We start from the raw sequence: 23,887 nt of genomic DNA, 5'->3' as shown, positions 1-23,887 counted from the left end.
CATACACAGTCCAATTTTGGAAATATCCCAGACTGAAATATTCAGAACTCAATGATTACAGAAAGCATTCGTGCTCACAATATTAGAACCTTTAACAAAAGTAATTTTGTTCGGAAAGAAGTAGATCCTTAATTATGATCAGTTATAAGCTACTAATTTATTACAAATATGTTGCTTTTCTAGGAAAAATCTTTAGTCCGCAAATTAGAAAAATGTTAAGATGCAGAGAAAGATATGAAAACTACAATTTCTTCAAAAAAAAAAAGACAAAGACGATGAACAAAATGAAAGTGAAATCACAAATTATTTTCAATGATATTTTACTTTACTAAAAATAGCCAATTTTTTGAAATGATTTTGTAATAATTTTAAAATACTACAAAAATACATTTAATACATCAAAATGTTTTATTATACTTTTGCTATTATTTTGTAATTATATTGTATCTAGGTCTATAAAAATAATTCAAAATAATATCACAATAATTTTTTAATGTTTTTGTTATTATTTTATTATTATAATATAATTAACTTTGATATTATTTTAATATTTTAATCTCAAAAATACCTTAAATATATCTTGATATATTTTAAAAATTTTACAAAATAATTGCACAATTGTTTTGAAAGCCATTGTATCTAGGTCTATAAAAATATTTCAAAAAATTGGCCATTTTTAGTAAAGTAGGTACACTAATATGTTTTGTGAATATATTTAAAATAAAGTGATCACCAATAAAGTTGAACAAGAACAATTAGAAACATTACAAACTGGGGTATGTAAAATGTTATTAAATAATAGCCCTGTTCATTTCTAGATCATATCAGATTGACCAAAAAAATGTATAACCAATCAGATCATGGTTACAATTGAGCACAATTTTTGATTAATCGGATTGGTTTATATATCTATAATAGCTTATAGAGCAAAAATACATAGTTATTGTTTATTATATTTATTATAAAATCAATCAGGGAAAAACACCAATTTTTGTAAATTGGCTTGACTGACTGCTAACCACATCAGTAACCAATTATTTTGGAGTATAAATTTGCGATCAATCCAGTCTGATCTAGAAATAAATAGGGCTAATATTTTTTTTTGGTTATATTTACAGCAAATGGACATCTATTATACAGGTTGCAGTTAAAATGAAAATAAAGCAGCAAAAATTGATTAACTTTTTGATGAAATAAGGAAGTGCAATATATATATATTAGTTAGGCCATTTAAACCATTATTTCAAGTAGATGTGAAAGACCTATTTGAGAAAATAGCTCAAGATACTGATATTAAAATTGATCTTTCAAAATATATTGAAAAATATTTACAAGATTTACTTAATAAAGATATTAAAAGTGTATTTTTGAAAGTAAAAAATCCTTTCAGTAAAAATACATAACCTTTACTTTTATAAATGAGTGAAGTTTACTGGCATTTTATTTTTTATTATTATTATGAAAATTTTTGATGAAAAGACTTGGTCTGACCTAAAGATAGTCCCAAAACTGAAATATTTCAAATTTGCCAAAATTTCAAAACCGTAATTTGATATGTTTTCAAAGCCTAAATTCCAAAATCTGAAATAAATCCAAAATTCATTTTGGTTAGCCAATTAAAATTAATCATACGAACATTTCAAATATGATCATATGGACTGATTTGTTTTATTTTTATTTTTATTTTTATTTTTTATTTTTTATTTTTTATTAGCGATTAAATTTGTAAAGAACAATACAAATATATAAAATTTTATAATAATAGTTGCAGGTACCTGATTCTAAACTAAACGAATACTAACCAACTAGTTTCTATATAAGTTATGACCTGGATTTGAGACCTACTATAGTAACATACATTTAAGACGTTCTATCAACCTCGCTCTAAAAACCTGACTCCTAGGGTAAAATTAATTTTTTATTTCAACTCCTTAATACAACTGAACTCTGTTCAACTACTAACCCCTAAAAAAAGTAATAAAGAGCAGAGAGCGTAGTTAACTAAAACTATAAAACCCTGCATATTCGTTCCAAAGTATATATTTGATCATAAACTTTCTAAACCGTTAAAAAGGTTAACTGAAGTTGATTAATTTTCCTATTAGGATCAATATATTTATCTTCATTAAGATTTTCTTTAACTTTCTTGAGATTAACTTTTAATCTTCTTTCTTTTTCTTTTTGCTTCAAGCACCTATTAATCCAAAAGTTCCAACTTTTGTTAAAAATAAAATTTCTTAATAAAACCAGAAATTTATCTTGTAACTTTTTATTTTCAAAAATTAAGGCTGTATACGCTGCTAACTCACAAGAAATTATACCTTTAATCAAATCTATAAAGGTAATTTTCGTTTCACTATAGGTACGATCCCAAAATATCATTTTATTAATCAACTCATTATCAATAACAGGATCCTTTTTTACTTTAACTAATAAAGAATTACAAGTTTCTTTAAAAAACTCTTTTACTTCACAAATAATAGTATTCATTTCATCAGCACGTGACTCACACATCCATACGTGATTAAATGTTTCATCATGCTGTTCACAGAAGGAACATTTCCAATTATCAAATATTTTATGAGCTAAATATTTCCTTTTTTCTACAGTAGGAATTTCTTCAATCAAAAGGTTAACTGATTGTTTTTTCCGTTTTGATGAAAACATAGATGTAAAATATGTTGACTCAACTTTATTTTCAATGTCCTGATTAAACAGTAAAAATGTATAATGCCAATCAACATTAACATAAGGGTGTTTATATTTACCATTTCAATTCAAATTCAAAAATTTTTCCCAATGTTGTACCATTGATTTTTTCTTCAAAAATTGACGTAAATTACATTCTATTATAATATTACTAGCTGTTAATCCGTTGCTTTGCAACGGTATACATACATATAAAAAAAGCGTAACCTGCATGTAACAATTAATTCTGGCCGGAATTATGTGATCGGTGCAGAAATTTCCTTTTATGGAGTATTTGTGAAACTAAAATTCCCCTATTTTTGTGGGAAGCAAAATTTCCTTTTTTGGAAGTTGGTGTGACATCACGTGATAAAGTGCCCAATAGGAGCGATATTACGCAATTCAAATTTATTTATACAAGGTAGTCTAAATGTTACGGTTATACACAAAAACAATTATTATATAGTATAGATTCTATCGTAGAATATAGTCTAAATTATTCAGATTATTTGGCTTAAAAATTAAATTTGATAATTCGTCAGTATGAGTAATAAACTCATCAATGTAATTATTAAAATAATCATCACTATGTCCTTTAACTTTAATGAAATCTAAAGTAAGATTATTTGTAACAATAATTTCTCGAAGAATATTCCAGTAAATATTATTCATTCTAATCTTAAAAAATTTCCTTGGCAAAATAATAAAATTATTTCTGTCTATAATATCATAATATCCTGTAATAACATTATTCGAATCAGTATAAATAGTGACTTCACTATTACTTGGTAAAACAATCAACGCTAAAATGACTGCTAACAACTCTGCTTTATTTGATGATGGGAAATAAGAAATTTCTGAATAAAAACTATGTAAAATTATATTATTTTTAACAATAATAAAACCAAAAGATATTGTACATTATTTAGACCCAAATCCACGAACTGAACCATCAGTGTAAATTTCAAATTTTCTAGTTGGACCTTCGAGTAATTGTCTTTGAATTATTAGTAATTAGTTTCGATTGTATAAAAAGTCTAACAGTTTTGTAATTAGATTATCATTTATTTTAACTAAGCGGTCAATTGATATTACTGATTGATTAATTGTCGTTTCATAATTTTTCCAATTATTTTTCATTATAACTTAGATCTGTAATATCTAGCAAATTTGTCTGTAAGGCCGGGCAAAAAAAAAATTTAGATTCTCGTGACCCGGCCAGGTCAGTTTTTCGAAAAATGGAAATTTTTTTTTTATAGTAAAAAATTTTTATCACGTGATTTTAAGTTTTTGGCTAATGTGTGTAAAAAAATTTTACATATGAAAAAATTTTACATATATAAAAAAAAATGCCGGCCGGCCGTGTCATTTTTAAAATTTTATGTCACGAGAATCTAAAAATTTTTTTTGCCTGGCCTAATATAGCTTTCAAATTATTATTGTTAAGCATTGACCTATGATATACACTATTGGATTGGATACCAATAATTAAACTATCGTTGGCATTAATTAAAATGTTACAATTGTAATTTTTTTTGCTTGATTGTTCTAGATTGTCTAATTCACATCCTGAACATTTCTGTAATTGAATAACTGAGGATCTAAAATCCACATTATTAATAACATTCAAATGTCCTATTATTAAATTATTTTGTCCATCAATTCCAGATTTTTTTATTAAAACACCTATTTCAATATTATTATTTCTGTTGTTCCAAATTCCAATAAATGTTAATTTTTTAGGAAGATTATTTCTATCTATTTCACATTGAGCCATATTATACCCCTTAAAATGAGAAACAGCTGACATTTTATATTCAGGTTTAAGGGTTTTTCCATCAATTGTAACAATATTTTGTAATTCTCTATACCACTTTTTGGGTTTAATATAATTACGTGTGTCTTCTCTAAAGGATTTCAGTTTTAAAATACACCAATTAATCAAATACGAATTAGAAATTCCTATTAACTGATCTAAAAACATAACTCCATCTTTTTTAATCTTATGAATATTATTAAAAAATTTTTCTGTTCTTAAAATATTTCTTACTGGTACATTACCTCCAGTTATCTTATATTTTTCTATACTTAATTTATTATTAACGGAAATATCTATATTGTTATATTTTAATATTTTGATGTTTTCTAAGATCCAATTATCATATTTTCTTTTACTATAAAATAATTTTTTATAAAAATTATTATCAAATGGAAATACTGATACTATATTATCTTTGATCCAAAATTTATGTTGTAGTTATTTAAGTCTGAGCGTCGTAATTTTTCCTAATAATCCAGTATTATTTAATTGTATTAGGAAATTCGTACTTTTTGCTTGTAATTGATTATCTGCTATATCTTTTATATTATAAATCAAATTATGATTAATTATTGCTGTTGGCATCCGCTAAGAGAATCTTAATTTTTTCCTGAAAGCTCGTCTAAATGGTGACATAATAGATTCACATTTTCGATCATTAAGAATTGTCACTTGAGCACGATACTCAATTGTAGGGATAATAAGAGCGTTGAATACATATTGCAATTGTTTATCAGAAATCCTCTTATGTTTAATATTATCGATCAACTTTTTAACTTCTGATTTAGCTTGACTAAGCACGAAATTTTTATCATCGTTGACATTGAACTAAACACCTAATATTCTAATAGATTTACTAGGAGCTTTAGGTTTAATATTAATGTATTCTGATCCAAATCTAATCATTAAACTATTCGAATAATTAAATGATTGTCTATTTTTTTCAATAATAATTCAGACTTGTCTTTATTGATTTTAATGTCATTCAAATTATAAAATTCATTTGCTATATCTAACATTGTTTCCAGCTGAAGTTGATCTTTTGCCAATAACGTGGTATTATCTATATACGCCTTTTCTGGAAATATAATTGATTCTTTAATATAATCAGAATAAATATCTTTTTTATATTTTGCAGTAATTTCGTAACCATGACTTTCTTGTTGTAATTAACAAAGTAAAGGATCGTAATATATACACCAGAGGAGTGGTGAAATAATCTCTCTCTGGTCTATTCCTGTTAAAACATTATAAGGATTAGTTTTACCAATTGCGGTAAAAACTTGATTTTTTCGTTCTAAGAATAAATCACAAATAATTGAAATAAAATTATTTGGTAATTTCAATTTTTCCATTGCTTTTTTTAACATATGAATGTTAAGGCCGCTCAAATCCAAACCTTTGTTTAACATAACCCCCTCCCATTGGACAAATAAAGGACAGTTGAACAACACATATTTTATCAATTTGATTGGTTAAAATTAATCACGTGATTTATAATCAGATCATTAAAATTGACCATTAGATCAGCTGTGTTTTACCAATAGATCAGCTGTGACTTTTTATTAACATATAAATATACTTTTTCAATTTTGTACCCAATATCTTTATTGCACAATAGGTTTCTTTGTTGTATGTGTGTACTTAAAGAAGCAAAAACAATCGTTTCAGATAAGATTGTAAAGGTGTTGCTTATATTACAGATTGTTGCCAGTTTTACAACGTATTTAACATAGCAACAAATAACCAGTTTAAAAATTTAGGAGGTATTCAAGTATTTTTAAGAAAGCCTCCAGAAAAGTGGGTTTATGTAGAAGAAGGACTGCAGGGTGATGTATCTATGCACTAGTCGAAATAGTCCAATTCGGCCAGATTTCGTATAGGCAAATTTGGCCTGAATTATGGCTGAAATTTGGCCGAAGTTAGACAAATCTCTTAACCAAAAGTTTTTATCAAGTGTTACCATTCAGACTGCCACTCGTCTAAATTTTAGCTAAACTTCGGTAGATTTTGATCTACCATTCGCATGACTTTCAGAATAAAAAATCGTATAACTTTCAGATAACATTCATTATAACAAATACTTAACATTCGGTCAGCTTTTAAACGCAATAAATTGTTATTTATTTAATAAAATATTTAATACTATATATTTAATACTAATTTATACTAATTATTATAATGTTCAATTTATATGCTACGCTAATAATAATGTATTATAAGAATGTCCTATTTATATAATATAACACCTTCAAGACGACTTTCATCATCAACTTCATTCACAACGCTAATTTTTTGATACAATAAACAAATAAAATAAAGGTTAAAGCAAAATTATACCAAAATAACATCGAACATTAAATTTTAGCGAAATAACATCGAATGTATATAATAATTACCAACACTCCATTAAAACGTGTCTGCATCATCGTACATATAATCATCGTATATACTCTCGTATCCTATATCGGAATCACATTATTACCATTTCCTGGTTCTACATACGTCCATTGTGGTGCATCGTTCGGAGGTTGGACGTCAAAATTTTGCAACGTATCGTCATAATTTCTACGTCTGGTTAGTTGTGCGTTTTGTTGTGTAAATAAATAAGGATCCAATACTTCCCTAAAAAAAGTTTTTAACTAGAAAGAAACAAGTTAGTGTAAATCTATAAATTACTATAATAAATCGAAAGTTAGTACATACCTCCGATGATCTCCATGATCGATTATACACAACTATTTGACATTTTTCCGACGCATTTTCCTCATCCGTTTTACTCAACTCCGGTGAATGATATCTGATATCTTGAATGATATTGATCATCTCTTGTTTTTCATAGTGAGTGATTCTCACGTTGTCTTTATCATATAAAACTTTGGCAGCTTTTAGTTGACGAATTTTTTTCTAAACGCAAAATAACATGGGTAAAACGTTTATATTTAACTAAAAACAACCAAAATTCTTACGTCATTCATCCTCCTATTTGCGTGTAGACAATGATCGTTACTATTGAGTTTTCCCTTCTTCTTGTAATTATTCCTACTTCGTCTAGATTTATGCAATGACATTAGCTATTTCGTTAACTTATCGTAGGTGGTGTAATAACCGAAAATATAATAGATAAATGACGCAGTAAATCCTGTGGCGCAGTAGGTCACATGATATGGTTACACAAGAAGAAACAGTTGGGAATACAAAAGTCACGTGACAAGTCACATGGCGCAGTAAGTGACGGATAAATATTTAGCCGATGGATAAATAATTAGCCAATAAAATTATATTTATAGTTTAGTTTAGTGTAACAAGAAAGTCATATGATAATACATCTTTTATTTCTTATTATTCTTAGAATTTTAATAGAGAAAGAGTAGTAGATAGTAGAAATGATTTTCTTAAAATGTATAAATACAAGTGGATTTCGATAGGAAATTCCAGAGTTCAATTTTTTAGAAAAATAAAAAATTTTTAATTCGCCCTTAATAAAAACTAACACATTCTTTTTGCCTTTTTCTTATGAGTAAAAAGTGCCACATTAATTATTTTAATTAATGGTTTATTAATGTTTTGTAACTAATTTTTATTTTAAACCAAGCATAGAGACTACATGAACTCAACACGTCGGTGGCAACATACGATATTTTATTTTAATGTCCTATGGGCGGCGTATCACATTTTTGGTGCATGCTCATGAGAAAATAAAAGATTGTTGTCTTCATACAAGATCTAAATGAGAAATAAAAGAAAAGTATATGAGAAAATGAAAGAAAAATTTGTGAAATTAATAAGAAAGGAAAGATGATATGAGAAATCATCAAAGAAATATAAGAAAGGAAAGATGATATGAGAAATCATCAAAGAAATATAAGAAAGGAAAGATGATATGAGAAATCATCAAAGAAATATAAGAAAGGAAAGATGATATGTGAAATCATCAAAGAAATATAAGAAAGGAAGGATGATATGTGAAATCATCAAAGAAATGATAAGATAAAGAAGACTTATCTGAAATATGAGAAAAATGTTACTATATATGAAAAAGATATAGTAAAAGTAATATTATGAAAAAGGAATATTACAGAATATATGAGAAATGAAAATATACAATATATTGAAAAAGTATATATCGAAAAGATAAATGAAATATTCAAGATAATAATGAAAAGATTTAAAATTGAATGAAAATAAAAATTTATAATGAGAATGAATTTTGTGAATAATAAAAAGTTAATAAATGATTGAAAAATTTGAAAAGTATTATAAGAAAAGAAAAGTTATTAGTAACAAACCCGTAAACTACTATACTTCTATGAAGAAGGTAAAGGCAAGCCCGGTACAGGTTACTAAATGAAAGAGAAAATTAAAAGATATTGTAAATATGAGAAATATTGAAATGTTATTATTTAATATATGAGAAATAATTTTATTACGATAAAAAGAATGATATGAAAGATTATAAAAGATAATAATGAATTATATGAAATAAAATAATATAATAAAAGAAATTATGTAAGCATGTTGCGTAAACAAAATGAAATGTGAGAAGTAAAATAATATGAAATAGAGTTGAAATAAATATTTTAGAAGTTAATATAAGAAAAAGATTAAGAGTTATTAAAAAGTTTAATTTCGTATATAAAACTGGGAGAACCCCAGTATAAATAAGAGCACACTGGGAGGACCCAGTATAAATAAGCCTTTGTTAGTGATCATATTAGTCTGATACTGGGTGGCCCCAGTTATAAATAATCCCTAGCCTTGATCACAGTTTATTTGCGCAAGATATAGAAAGTTTATAAATAAAATCGCGATTATAAATTATAAATTATATTATAGAATGTATAAAGAAAGTATAGAATCAAAGCTGGAACTTTGAAAATATTAAAATTTAAATTGTATTTTAAAAGAAGTAAAAGATAAAATAGTAATCTAAATGATGATAAAATTTTATAAAATATAAATAAAAGTGAAATTATGAAATGTTTAAGTAAATAAAAAATGTCTGATATATACGATGAGTTAGAAGAGATTAAGAATAGACATGAAATAGAGAAACATAATGAATTAAGAAAAGAATATCAAGTGGACCCTTCATGTCTAAAATGTTATAGTACTGATGAAATAGAGATAGAAGATTGGTTTAAAAGATTTTGGAAGATTTTTCAAAAAGTAATATTAGAAGCGATGAGTTATAACAGAAATACATATGTAAAATTAATGGAATATATAATACTAACAAGAAAGGATGGGGAAGAAAGTTATCCATCTAGTAAAAAGAAAAGAAATAGAGAATTTGAAAAAATAAGAAAAGAAGGGGAAAAACTGTTAGATATAGTTGTAAGGTCAATTAGGTATAGAAATAAATCAGATTACAGAAAAATGGGAATTATATCAGTGATAAAAGTGATCTGTGAACATTACATATTGAGTGAAGATAATGAGTTTATATTAGACGATCGAACAGAAGAGAATCTATTAGGAAATAGGGAATTGTTAACATATAGATATATTATAGAAGATGATGAATTGGATATAAGATTTGCAAAATTTGAAGAATGGTTAGAAAAGACAGAATCAATAACCATCAAAAACAAAGGATATGGTACTATGAGATATTTCAAGGAAATATTGCATTTAGAAGAAAATATAGTAGAAGAAGAGAATAGAGAGAAAGTCAGGAAGTTTCAGAAAAGTATAACATATCAATGGTGGGATGGAAATAAATACCTGAGACCATGGACAAATGACGATATAACAGATAAAATAATAAGGAAAATTGTAGAGGCAAAAGGTTTTGTTGAAGAACAAAGTGATGTAGGAGAACTGGAAAGTTCAGATGATGCGGGAGAACTAAGTTCGAATGAAGGAGATGAATATATAGAAAGAACATACAGAAATTATTGGTTAGAGAATGGTTATGAAATTGATATTGAAGAGATAAGACGAATAATAAATTTCAGAGTGGAATATGAAATAATGAAGACTAAAGAATTTATGAGTTTTTACAAAACTATTGAAGAATTAGGTGATAAAGGAATAGAAGAAGAATTAAAAATATGGCATTATATGTATACGAGAGAATGTCCAATGTGCAATAAAATAATATTAAAGAAAGAAGCAATAGAAGCGGTAGAATATAATGAAGAATTTATAGAAAAGATATGTAAAAGTTGTTATGAAAAAGGACCAGAAAATTTGGAAGACGAGAATAAATTGGATGATGAAACGGAAATGGAGAAAAGATTAGAACAGCTAAGAAATTTAATTAAAGTTTTAGAAATTGAAGTTTCTGATGGAGAATTATTAAGATTAATAAGTATGGGATATAGAGATGTTGATATATTAAGTGCAGACTTTATAAGAAAATTTCAAGAATATAAAAATGAATCAGAAAGGGAAATAAGGAGAATATTGGATGAGTACTTAAAGAAATTCGAGATTGAAGAGAGTGAAGAAGAAAATGATAATTCAGATGATTCAGAAAAGATTGGAGAAATATTAGATCCAGAAGAACATGAGATTTGGGAAGGAAATTCTGAAGACTTCAATGAGAATGAAACTGGAAATAATGATGAAAATATTATAAATACAGAAGATTCTGGCTTAAGTCAAAATTCAGATTCGAATAATTTGTTGAATATTAAGGATTCTGATATTGAAAATTCTGATACAGAAAGTGAACTATCTGATTATAATTTACAGGAAAATATATTATTAAACATGGCAACAGAAGCACAAATGAGAAGAATAGTAGAAAATGCTATAGGACTCGCACCTAATGCATTAGATAATGCATTAGGAGCAGGACAAACTTTATTAGATAGAATTCAAACTGCAGGAATGGGAGGAATAGTAGGTATGCCAACTTTTAGTGGAAAAGAAGATGAAGATGTTAACGATTGGATTAGACAATTTGAAGTAACATTTACAGTAAGTGGAAGAACAGAAGGAAATGTTGGAGGAGGTATATGTAGACAAAATAAAGCAAATGTAGCAATAACATGTTTAAGAGGAACTGCATTACAATGGTATAATGAAGAAAAAGAAAGAGTAGCAGCTAATTTAGTAAACTGGTGTGATCATAATGATGATAGAAATTTGAAAAATAAATTAATTAATAGATTCACTAGAGAAGATGTTAAAAGAAGAAAAATGATAGAATTGACAAGGATTAAACAAGAAAAAAATGAGAGTGTTGAAGAATATATTAGAAGATTTAGGTCAATATTAAGAATTGCAACTAGAGGTCAAGCATTACACGATATGTATCAAGTAAATTATTATATTCAAGGGTTAGAACCTACATTGGGGTACCAAGTTAGAAGAAGTAATCCAACAAATTTAAGTGATGCAATTATTACAGCAAGAGGAGAAGAAGAAGCTAAAAATGAATTGATGATGAAAATAACGGGTGTAAATATAGAACAAATAAGACAAGAAAAGAATATAGAAGAAATTTTAAAAGAAGAAACGAATAAAAAAGAAGAAAATGAAATATATAGAAAGATGCAAAAGCCAGTTAATGAAAAAGATATTGATGAATTAAGCAAAGCATTAGAACAATTTAGAGCAGAAAAAATAGCTATGGAAGAAAGGTTAAATGAGATAAAAAATCAACAAAGAAGAAATATAAATAGAAACACAAATACAAGAAATGCAAGAATTATGAGATGCTATGAATGCAATGAAGAAGGTCATATAAGACCAGAATGTCCACAATTAAGACGAAGAAATAATTATAGAACGCAAAATAATTTTAATAGGAATAATAATGAAAGAAGAAATAATAATAATAATAGAAATATAAATTTAATGGATCACGAAAGATATTATGATAATAAAGGATATAATGATAATGAATATTATAATAATCACGAAATATATAATTATGAAAAAGAAATATTTCCAACTTTAAGAAGCGGTAGAAAATATGGAAGAGATTTAGATAATGACTATAATGAGATGGAAATTGAAGATGTCCCAATACCACCAAAAGAGAATATGATATGAAAATGGATATTGATGGTGAAAGAAAAGGAGGATTTTCTAATAAAGAAGATAGAGATAGAGCATATCAATCGAGAAGAAGACATAACCGATGTGAAAGATGTGGATTAACAGGTCATTTTATAAGAGAATGTCCAAATCCAGGAATGAAAAGAGGAAATAAAAATATTAGAGTACGAGTTAATGTACCACCAGAAAAATATGTAATGGATATGTTTAATGAAAAAGCAAATATAACATATGGACAAATTTACAATGAAAATCCAAAATTTAGAAGAATAGCTAGAAATTATGATGAAGATGATAATGCATGACTACACTCAGACCAACAAATAAAAAGTGCAGATAATAAAAGTGAAACTAGAGCAATGAGAAGTGAAGTTATAATAAAAGGAAAATTAGTATCAATAATAATAGATTCAGGAGCATCAGTCAGTTTAATATCAGATAAATTAAGAAAAGAATTAAATATTCCAATAATAGAAAAGAGTGATATTAGATTTATAATGGCTAACGGAACAAGAGTTGCATCAAAAGGAAAAATAGAAATAACAATAAAAGTAAATGAAAACACAGAAATGGGATGTAATTGAATCAGTAGAGAAAGAATTAATATTAGGAAATGATGTGTTAAGAGAAAAGAAAGGAATAATAGATTATAATGAAAAGATATTAATATTAAGAGAAGATGAAAAAGATATTGAAATACCAATAGAATATGAAAATAATGACAGAAATATTAATGACGATAATGATAGTGATGATAGTGAAGATGAAAATAGTGAAAATGAATATGAAGAAACAAGTGAACGAGAAATATATTTAATAAATAATGAAGAAAAAGGACATATCATAGAGGAAAACTATTAGGTCTTGGCCATAATAATGGAGAGACATTAAAGATGCACAAAGATTGGACAGATGAAATAAAATATAAAGATTTAGAGAAATTACAAGAGAAAGAATTAAAAGATTTAGTTAAAGAATACGAAGATATTTGTATATATGGGGATAAGAAAATAAGTAAAACAAATATAGTAAAATGCAATATAAGGTTGAAAGATGAAATGCCAATAAATCAAAAAGCATATAGAGAAAGTACAGAAAATAGAGAAATAATAAAAAGAGAAATAGATAAAATGTTAAAAGAAGAAATAATACAAGAATCATGTAGTCCATGGTCGTCACCAGTAGTAATAGTAAATAAGAAGACAGGAGATAAAAGATTTTGTATAGATTTTAGAAAAATAAATCAAATGACGATAACAGACGCATATCCTTTGCCAAGAATAGACGACTTATTAGAAAAATTTAGAGTAGCAAAATGGTTTACAACAATTGATTTAGCAAGTGGATATTGGCAAATAGAGATGAAAGAAGAAGATAAGGAAAAGACAGCATTTATTTGTAGTCAAGGATTATATGAATTTAATGTTATGCCGTTTGGATTAAAAAATGCACCGGCAATATTTCAAAGAACAATGAATAAAATATTTAAAGAATACTTAGATAAATTTATGAACGTATATATAGATGATATTATAATATATTCGAAAGATTGGAATGAACATTTACAACATATAAAAATAGTATTAGAAGAATTAAGAAAGGCGAATATGATGTTAAAGTTAAAGAAATGTGAATGGGCGAAAAGGAATGTAGAATATTTGGGACATATAGTAGGAACAGATGGATTAAAACCAGATGAAAAGAAAATAGAAAAGATCAAAAATTTAAAACCGCCAAAGAATATCAAACAAGTAAGAGAAATAAATGGATTATGTTCATATTATAGAAAATTTGTGAAAGGATATTCAAAAATAGTAAAACCAATAATGGAATTAACGAGAAAGAATGTTCCTTTTGTATGGACAGATAAACAACAAAAAGCATTAGAAGAATTAAAAGAAAAATTAATAAATTATCTGATATTACAACATCCAAATTTTGAAAAGGAATTTATATTAATAACAGATGCATCAGGAGAAGGATTAGGAGCTATATTAGAACAATTAGATGAAAATAATAGAGAAATAGTTATTAGTTATGCAAGTAGAAGTTTAGTAAATGCAGAAAAGAGGTATCTGATAACAGAATTAGAATGTTTAGCAGTATTTTGGGAAATAAAATATTTTCATAAATATTTAATTGGAAGAAAATTTAAAGTAATAACAGACCATGCAGCATTAAAAGGATTTATAAGTACATCAAAAGTTCCTAAAGGAAGAAGAGGAAGATGGATGATGGAATTACAACAATATGATTTTGAGATAATACATAAACCAGGAAAAGAAAATAAGAATGCTGATGCGATGTCAAGGTTAATATGAGAAAGATAAAAGTTTAGAAAATAATAAATAGTAATGAATAACGAGATAAAAAAAAAAATGATTGAAAGAATAGGATTAGAAATATATATATTTATAATTCATACAAATATAAATTATCATTGCGTATTATTTGAAGATAAAGAAATAAAATTTATTTTACCATTTGAAAACGAAATAGAAAATTTATTAACAAATGGATGAAAAAGAATATGATAAAATTTTAAAGAATATAGAAAAAGAAGAAAAATACATACAAGAAAATGGAGTTTTATATAAAATTAAAGATGAAAATAAATTTAGAATAATAAGAAGATTTGAATTAGAAGGAATAATGTATATGATGCATGATCATGAATTATCAGCACATTTTGGAATTCAAGCTACATATGAAAAAGTAAAGGAAAAATATTGGTGGAAGAATATGAAACGAGATGTAGAAAAATATGTAAAAAGTTGTGATAATTGTCAAAGAAGAAATAATCCACAAGGGTTACATGAATTACATCCAATAGAAGTAAAAGAACCTTTTCATATGATTGGAATAGATGTAATAGGACCATTACCAAGAACAGAAGAAGGAAATAAATATATAGTAGTAGCAATAGATTTCTTTACGAAATGGCCAGAAGCAAAAGCAATAAAAGAAGCAAATGCAAAAGAAATATCAAAATTCATTTATGAAGAAATAATTTGTCGACATGGATGTCCAAAGAAAATACTTACAGATAACGGATCGGAATTTAATAATCAATTAACTAAAGATCTTACAGAAAAATTTAATGTTCAACATAAATTCTCAACTCCTTATCACCCTAAAACAAATGGATTAGTAGAACGATTTAATAAAACATTAATAGAATCATTGGCGAAATTAGTAAAAGAAAAATTAACGATATATAGAAATAGAGAATATGAAGATAAAAATTGGGATCAAAGAATAGCACCAATATTGTTTGCATATAGAAGTAAAATACAGAAATCAAGTAAAATGACACCATTTTATTTAACTTATGGAAGAAAAGTAATATTACCGAATGATGAAGAAGTTAAAGGAATTACAATGATTAAAAGAATAGAACATATAATAGAAGAATTACCAATAAAAAGATATGAAGCGAAGAAGAATATTGAAAAAGCACAAGAACAACAGAAGAAATATCATGACAAAATTGGAAAATGAAAACAAAACTTTCAAATAGGAGATAAAGTATTATATTTTGATGCGGCAAAATACAAAACACATACAGGAAAACTAGAAGAAAAATGGAAAGGACCATATTATATACATGAAATAATAGTAAATGGATCATACAAAATTAAAGAATTAAATGGAAGAATTTTAAGAAGACCAGTAAATGGAGAATTATTAAAAGAATATTTTGATAGAGAAATATTTGAACCATATATAGTAATATAATATGTTTGAGACCCGAATTCGATTCTTAAATTAATTTATGGGACATAAATTTTTCAAGAGGAGGATAAATGTAATAACCGAAAATATAATAGATAAATGACGCAGTAAATCCTGTGGCGCAGTAGGTCACATGATATGGTTACACAAGAAGAAACAGTTGGGAATACAAAAGTCACGTGACAAGTCACATGGCGCAGTAAGTGACGGATAAATATTTAGCCGATGGATAAATAATTAGCCAATAAAATTATATTTATAGTTTAGTTTAGTGTAACGAGAAAGTCATATGATAATACATCTTTTATTTCTTATTATTCTTAGAATTTTAATAGAGAAAAAGTAGTAGATAGTAGAAATGATTTTCTTAAAATGTATAAATACAAGTGGATTTCGATAGGAAATTCCAGAGTTCAATTTTTTAGAAAAATAAAAAATTTTTAATTCGCCCTTAATAAAAACTAACACATTCTTTTTGCCTTTTTCTTATGAGTAAAAAGTGCCACATTAATTATTTTAATTAATGGTTTATTAATGTTTTGTAACTAATTTTTATTTTAAACCAAGCATAGAGACTACACGAACTCAACACGTCGGTGGCAACATACGATATTTTATTTTAATGTCCTATGGGTGGCGTGTCACAGTGGGATTAAAATTCGGCTTTAAGCTCTTCATTAATTCTGGTATTAATTGTTTTCTTATGTCTACGTTAGTTTTGCTCATAAACATTTGATCATAGTCCAGGTCGAATTTGGCAGGCATAGTTTTTAAAATGGTCTTCATTTCCATCTAAATTATTAACAGTAATAAAAAATTCAGTAAATATTAGCACGAAACCATTTTTTAAAATATTACTAACCCTTGCATCTTTATCATCCTTTTCATCTTTTTCGTCCATTTCAACATCCACGTCAATAATTTCGTCATCTGAATCTTCACTATCATTATTCCTAACGTTGGCAAATAAAAGGTAATTAATTATACGAATAGTTATAAAACGGATAACAAAAATTTATGATACCTTTGATGTTTACGTTTAGGCTTTGAGCTTTTTTTCATGCTTCTTGACATTCGAAGGTTCTTATAAAAATCGATTTGTTCATAAAGTCTGTCGTTCTCTTTTCCGAATTCCTCATTTATTTTTATTAGCATTTCATTTAGTTCTTTTGACTCTTCAAGTTCTTTATTAAGTTTGTCTATCTTATATTGCAATTCCATATTATCGGCTCTTAATTTCCCATTTTCTACCTTCAGATCTAAAAATTGAAGGTTTTCAAATATATATCTATATATCATAAAAATATTCATCAATAAACAATTAAGAATCAATAATCAAAATTTACCAAAATTACTCAAATTTTTTTCCAATGATCGCAAAGTTTCGGTTGCTTCAACTCGACTTTTGTCTAGAATCATCGATTTTGGTAAATGGATTTTTGGAATTTTACTTGTAAGCCTGCAAGCTTTGATTTAATAATATTTGACGATGATTTCGTATTGGAGAGAGAAGTTTGTAAAGCACTTGGTGATGAAGATGTTTTCGTATTGGAGAGAGAAGTTCGTGAAGCACTCAGTGATGAAGATGATTTCGTATTAGAGAAAGAGGTTCGTGAAGCACTTGGTGATGAAGATGATTTCGTGTTGAAGGGAATCTTAAAGTACTCAGTGATGAAGAAGATAATTTCGTATTGAAGGGGGATCATAAAGTTTCTGATGACATATTGGAGGTTCGTAAAGCAGTTTCTTTCTCATCAACATTAGGAGGGACAAGATAAAAAACATCTCTTTCATTTCTTTCAGTTCCTTCTTTCTCTCTCTTTTTATTAATATTCTGTGATGTGTCCTTTGACATATTTGAAAAAAATAGAACTTTTTTTAATTGTTAAAATAGCCAAAATTTATTTACTCTTATTAAATTTATTAAATTTGTAAAAATATATAATAAAATTTTACACGAAAGTATTTTGAAATTGTAAGAAAAAAAAAGTTAAGTTCTAGGACGAAACTTTGAAGAATCGAGTTTTTTTATAATTTATTTATAGTTAAAAATTTGATCAAAAGCTTAATTTATACTATTAAATTCTTAAATTTGATAAGTGATTTATCGAATTTTTTATTAATAATTCGATAAGTTACTTTACGTTAAGTTGATGGAAATTCGATAAATCAATTTTAGTTGATGTGAAATTCGCCAAATCACTTAAATTTGATGAGAATTCAATATATCACTTAAAGTTGATGGAAAATTCGTAAAGTTTGATAAGAATTCGATAAATCACTTTTAAGTTGATCGCTCAAGTTGAAAATTCGTTAGTCAAAACTTTACTAGCAAAAATTATATGATAATTATTGAATCGAAATAAATTTCGATACAATTCCATAATTATCAAAATTATCTGAAATTTTTGACAAAATGGGACGAAAAAGAACGATATCTAGTGTACTTGATGAAAATCCTATTACTACCAGATCACCTCGAGTTACTACTCGATCAATCGTTCAGCCAAGAATTCGTAAAGTACCCTGTTTCTGTAGCGATTGCGAAGGAATGTTAGTTGCTCCTTGCACAAAGAATTGACATAAATTATCGAGCCAACTTTTATCAGATATTTCAGAAGTAGTTATCGAAAATACTGAAATTTGAGATAACGAACTATCCGAAGTTTTGGAAAATACTGAAATTCGGGATAATGAACCATCTGAAGTTTTGGAAAATACTGAAAATATTAATGATGAATCATCTCAATTGACTATTTTAAATGAGCAAAGAGTTGACCGATTACCTCAAAGATGTAGATCAAGGTACATTTTGACTAGAGTTTCCATTGGTAACATCGGTAACATCGAACAAGATTTATCATTGAGAGAAAGTACGGCTGAAGATCAAAGCGAAGACACTAATGAAGATAACGAATCGAATGGAGATGATGAATCGGAAAATAACAATTCTGAAACTTTTGAAGATTATTCATGCCCTTCTTTTGAACTATATCAAGACCCAGATGTCACTGCAACTCCAACTAGCGATGATAATAAGTTTTTATGGATTTTAATATGGATTATGAAATTTTGAATGAGATTTAACATTCCAGAAATAGCAACTGAATCACTAATAAAGTTCATAAAACTGTTATTGGATGAAATTGGCGATACCGCATTTGAAAATTTTTCCATCACTTTATACAAAGCGAGAAATATTCTCAACATAGAAAATTGATTTCATTGCTTTGCAGCATGTATGAAATGTCACAAATTATATAACAAACAAGAAGTAGAGGAGTTTCGTCAAGATGAAATTCTTGCCATTATGAAATGTGTCATCGGGCTGGATGTGAGAGGTGCTAGCACCACCCACCTCCGGGTCTACGACCCGTCGCAGTACCTATATGGCCCCTATGGGGCTCAGGTATCCTCCATATATACTACCACTATGGCCACAGTGGCCATGGCTGGTCACACTACTTTCCAACTCCTTTTTTTTATCCATTTTTTCTTATACATAAAACTACTATGACCACTATGACCACTATGACCAGACTACTAAAAAGTGGATAAAAACGCGAATAAAGCCAAAATCAGACAGAATATCCGGTCATAGTACTGGCCACAGTTTGAAAAACTTATGATAATACTATGGCCACCTTAGTTAGCCTCTCAGGCTCTAAAACCCGATTTAAGCTATGACCACCCTTTATCTACATACCTGGGACACTGAACTATGCCACCGAACTACGACCACTGAACTATAACCACCGAACTATGACCGCCGAACTATGACCACCGAACTATGACCGCCGAACTATGACCACCCTTTATCTACTTACCTGGAACACTGAACTATGACCGCCGAACTATGACCGCCAAACTATAGCCACTTTCCCCGTCAGAAAAAATAAGTAATTGAACAATGGGTATTAGGAATAGAGCATATCCAGATAAGTTTAGAAGGCAGTACTAATCCGTCTTCCTCTTTTTTGCCTCCTTAAGGCATTTATCAATATACTGTTTACACGCGTCATCAGAATCTAAGATTTTCTGTCCAAGTTTTTTGCATTGCCGATTGTAAGCCGTCTGATGTCTCTTAGCAGCGGTTTCTTTCTTTTTCTCCTTAGTCTTCTTCTTGATCACCCAGTCTACTCCAGTAAAAGTATTCTTATGCATACCACAAATTGTGCAGTCACCATGCAGCCGGTAACGCCCATTTGTAGTCATATCTTGTATTTCACTAGCAGTCTCAGTTTCCTTCTTGCACTTTAGACAGTAAAATCGTGTTATCTTGAGATTTGAAGTCTGAAATCTTTCCTTTAATTTGTCGTAATATGTCACAATTAAAGAATTACTACAAGTACTACAGTCTATCCAGAGTACCAGCACAAATTTTAAAAGGTGAAGAGCACTACAACCTATACAAAAAGCCTTTAAAGGAAAAGTCAACAGAACGCCCAAAGGTAATTGTATGGAAACCAAATGCAACACATCAGGCAGATCTTGCAGAGATGCCAGTTGACCCCAAAGGATTCCACTATTTTCTCGTAGTGGTGGAAGTTGCAGGAAAGAGAGTCGATGCAGAACCCCTAAAGGATAAGACTGCAAATAGAGTTCTAAACGGGTTTGTCAAAATCTACAGAAGAAATCGTATCAAGCCTCTAACACACCGACTGGAGATGAACTCTGGATCAGAATTCACTAACGACCAGGTACGTGATTTTTTTCTGAACAGCCTAGGGGTAATGATGAGGTTCGGAGAGCCAGGAAAGCATAAACAGCAATCTTATGCTGAAAGAGCTATCCAAGCCATCCAAGAACTCCTTCTTAAACGAATAGTAGCACAGGAGTTGAAAACCGAGGTGACATCCGTGAAATGGTCAGAAGATTTCCATAATATAGTGAGTAAAGTAAATGAACTCTGGCAGAGAAATCCCCCAGACATTCTGACAGGGTCACCTAAAGTGTCAAAAAAGACGGATCTCCTCTTTGAAGAAGCATATGTCAGAGTCAAGTTAGATGAACCTATTTCTGTACTTGGTAACAAACTTCACAGAAAATTCTGTACAGGAGATATAAGATGGAACCCAAACATTCGTATAATCAAAAAAATGATACTCTCACCCGAACAGCCTCCTACATATCTCCTTAATGGACCACATGGTCGATTAGGTGTATCCAGATGTGCATATACCCGAAAGGAATTACAAGTAGTTCCTATTAATGAAAAGCCTCCACCTGACTCTGTGATAAGAGGACAACCTGAAAGATTTGTTCCTGAGCAGATACTTTGGCATCGCATTAGAAAAGGTCAAGACCAGTATTTGGTTAAGTGGGAGCGCTATCCAGACACTGAGGCTACTTGGGAACCTGCTGACCGGTTGAAGGAGGATGTCCCTGACTTAATTCGCAAATTTTGGGAATAAAAAAAAATAGAAGAATTAAAGGGTCTTATTTTTTATCCCCTCGATTAGCATCAGGAACTATCGGGATAAAAACATTCTTCCCATCACAGGTAAAGGCTATATGTTCACGTGATTCATGGACATCATAATTGTAACGTTTCAGACACGTTCGGCTTAACCCAATCTCCCTATGCTTGTATCCATCTAAAACTGCAAGATCCTCAGTGATAGCATAATCAGGGGTAAGTTTGATTAACACTCCCTTTACCATGCCGAATGTCCTACCTGTTCCTGAAGCACCAGATATGTTGTATGTAATACTCTTGTCGATATTCAACCCTAATTCCTTAGCAGCTTCTCTCTAAATAAAAGACGCATTAGCACAAGTGTCTGCTAAACACTGAATTGCTATTCCATTAACCTTTTTATCCAGTGCTAAAAGATCTTTAGTATTCTCTAAACGAGCTATGTCAATATCCATAGGATCATCTACCCTGATATCCTCTTCTTGTTCCTCTTCAACTAGGTTCTCCGGAATCTCTGTGACTTTTCTAGCAGACAATAACTCCTCCTGAAGAATCTCACGGAGTAATTTCCTAAAGTCTGCAGACCTTAACAGGCTTAATAAGTCATTCTTAGTAACAGCTTTTGCAGGTGTAGACTTACTACCAGTAACTTTCACAGAAATCTTAACAGGGGTTGCTTTGCCTTTCAATGGCACACTAGAAGAGCTAACTGCTGTCTTATTTGGGGACGACTTAAGAAGTTTTGAGATACTTGAACCTACTTTTTTTTTGACCCAACACAAACCATATAGACATCACCATCTTTTTCTCTCAATTTTACCTTTTCACCAAAACTCACAGTATCAATGTCCATAGCATCATTGTTAAGATCAAGGTTTCTCATTGCTCAGGCCAAATCCAGATCATCACGTTTATCTTTAGCCTTCTGAAGTTGATTTGTAAGTATTTTAGACGTCCCACGTTTATATCCCATAATAAGATCAATAGCATTTTGATGATCATCCAAAGTCCACTCAGGAGCATCAGGGTCATCACCAACATCAGGTTCTACATAACCATCATCCCAATCAGGATCCTGATGATCCTGAACAATACGTCTCTGTGGTTTTGGTTGAACAGGTTTAATCTGCTGTCTATAGACTGGTGGATTACGAACTGGTCGAGCCTGTAATTGTTTAAATTGCACCTGAAAATTCTTGGTAAGTTCCTCAGCTTGAGCCTTAAGTAACTCTTGTAATTGTTCTTGAGTAACCCCAGATGACTTTGATGTCAGTACGACAGGTTCCTGTTTTCCTAACGGAGGTTGAGTTACATCACTATAATCTGCTTGAAGTCGTCGATTTCTATCTTGTAACCCCAAGCGCATTTCAGCCCTTCTCCGTTCTAAATTTCTCAGATGTTTAACCAAGTCATCAGGATTAAGATTACTAAACCTTTCTGCTTCAAAAATATTATCAGCCGAAAGACCTCTAAAGAATTGGTCAATAATAAGATTATCAGTTAGTTTTAGTAATTTTCCAGCTCTCTTTACAGTTCCATAAAATGCATCAACTGGCTCATTTTCCTGATAAAGACTGTTAAAATGGATACGTTTCTTTTCATCTAAAATAGTTGGAAATTGTGTTCTAAGCCAATAAAGCGCCTGGTTAGGTTTAATACCTGGAAAAACTATAGGATGATTATTAGCAGCAGCAACATCAGCATCTGCAGTAGCTGGAGCAACTCTATCTGTCGGACGAGCATCAGCTCTTCCCCAAGCTTTATCTCCACCTATTAAATCATGGGTAGGAATAAATGCTGCTCTAATAGTTACTAATGCATTAGCTGCATCTGTAGCATAAACATGTGCTTCAGACCCATTTACATAGGTACCTGCATTTGGTCCTCCTGCACCTTCTGGTATTACTAATGCTACAAAAGCAGCTAAATTAGCTCCACCTCTTGAAGTGATACCAGAAAGTTTCCAATTTTTTCCTGTAATTTCTCGATCAAACCATTCAGCCGCTTCACCAGCCATGCAGCTTCTAAGTATACCCATAGCTCTTTTCCAAGATTCTGGTGGCCCTCCAGCAGCGTATGGATTAAGATTAATAGTATCAAGATAACCCATATAAAGCCTAACAAATGTATCAATATCATCAGTTGCTTTACCCTCAAAAATCGGTAATCCTATCGCAGTGGTAGCCATATCGTCTCTAGTGGATTGTTTA

General features: G+C 29.1%; 5 protein-coding genes across 5 annotated transcripts; 2 read left to right on the top strand and 3 right to left on the bottom strand.

Annotated features, from left to right (window-relative positions):
* Window positions 1-4,072: 4,072 nt before the first annotated feature.
* OCT59_024174 (uncharacterized protein) lies at window positions 4,073-4,672 on the bottom strand (the record flags this gene model as incomplete). The annotated part of the gene is made up of 1 exon (XM_025331815.2): window positions 4,073-4,672. One exon carries the CDS (start codon window positions 4,670-4,672, stop codon window positions 4,073-4,075), a length of 600 nt encoding a protein of 199 aa, XP_025181766.2.
* Window positions 4,673-6,736: 2,064 nt separating this feature from the next.
* On the bottom strand, window positions 6,737-7,578 carry OCT59_024173 (uncharacterized protein; the record flags this gene model as incomplete). The annotated part of the gene is made up of 4 exons (XM_066135243.1): window positions 6,737-6,794; window positions 7,013-7,149; window positions 7,214-7,414; window positions 7,477-7,578. 4 exons carry the CDS (start codon window positions 7,576-7,578, stop codon window positions 6,737-6,739), a joined length of 498 nt encoding a protein of 165 aa, XP_065991287.1.
* Window positions 7,579-16,935: 9,357 nt separating this feature from the next.
* On the bottom strand, window positions 16,936-17,479 carry OCT59_024172 (uncharacterized protein; the record flags this gene model as incomplete). Its single annotated transcript, XM_066135242.1, has 3 exons — window positions 16,936-16,941; window positions 17,121-17,211; window positions 17,283-17,479. 3 exons carry the CDS (start codon window positions 17,477-17,479, stop codon window positions 16,936-16,938), a joined length of 294 nt encoding a protein of 97 aa, XP_065991286.1.
* A 210-nt stretch (window positions 17,480-17,689) lies between these two features.
* Window positions 17,690-17,953, top strand: OCT59_024171 (uncharacterized protein; the record flags this gene model as incomplete). The annotated part of the gene is made up of 1 exon (XM_066135241.1): window positions 17,690-17,953. One exon carries the CDS (start codon window positions 17,690-17,692, stop codon window positions 17,951-17,953), a length of 264 nt encoding a protein of 87 aa, XP_065991285.1.
* Window positions 17,954-18,674: 721 nt separating this feature from the next.
* OCT59_024170 (uncharacterized protein) lies at window positions 18,675-19,334 on the top strand (the record flags this gene model as incomplete). Its single annotated transcript, XM_066135240.1, has 2 exons — window positions 18,675-18,774; window positions 18,925-19,334. The coding sequence occupies 2 exons, from the start codon at window positions 18,675-18,677 to the stop codon at window positions 19,332-19,334; spliced, it is 510 nt and encodes a 169-aa protein (XP_065991284.1).
* Between the last annotated feature and the right edge of the window lie 4,553 nt (window positions 19,335-23,887).

The sequence above is a fragment of the Rhizophagus irregularis genome, chromosome 4, assembly GCF_026210795.1.
Source record: "Rhizophagus irregularis chromosome 4, complete sequence".
Lineage (NCBI taxonomy): Eukaryota > Fungi > Glomeromycota > Glomeromycetes > Glomerales > Glomeraceae > Rhizophagus > Rhizophagus irregularis.
Note: the sequence above shows the minus strand (reverse complement) of the source record. Positions and strands in the feature narration are given on the sequence as shown.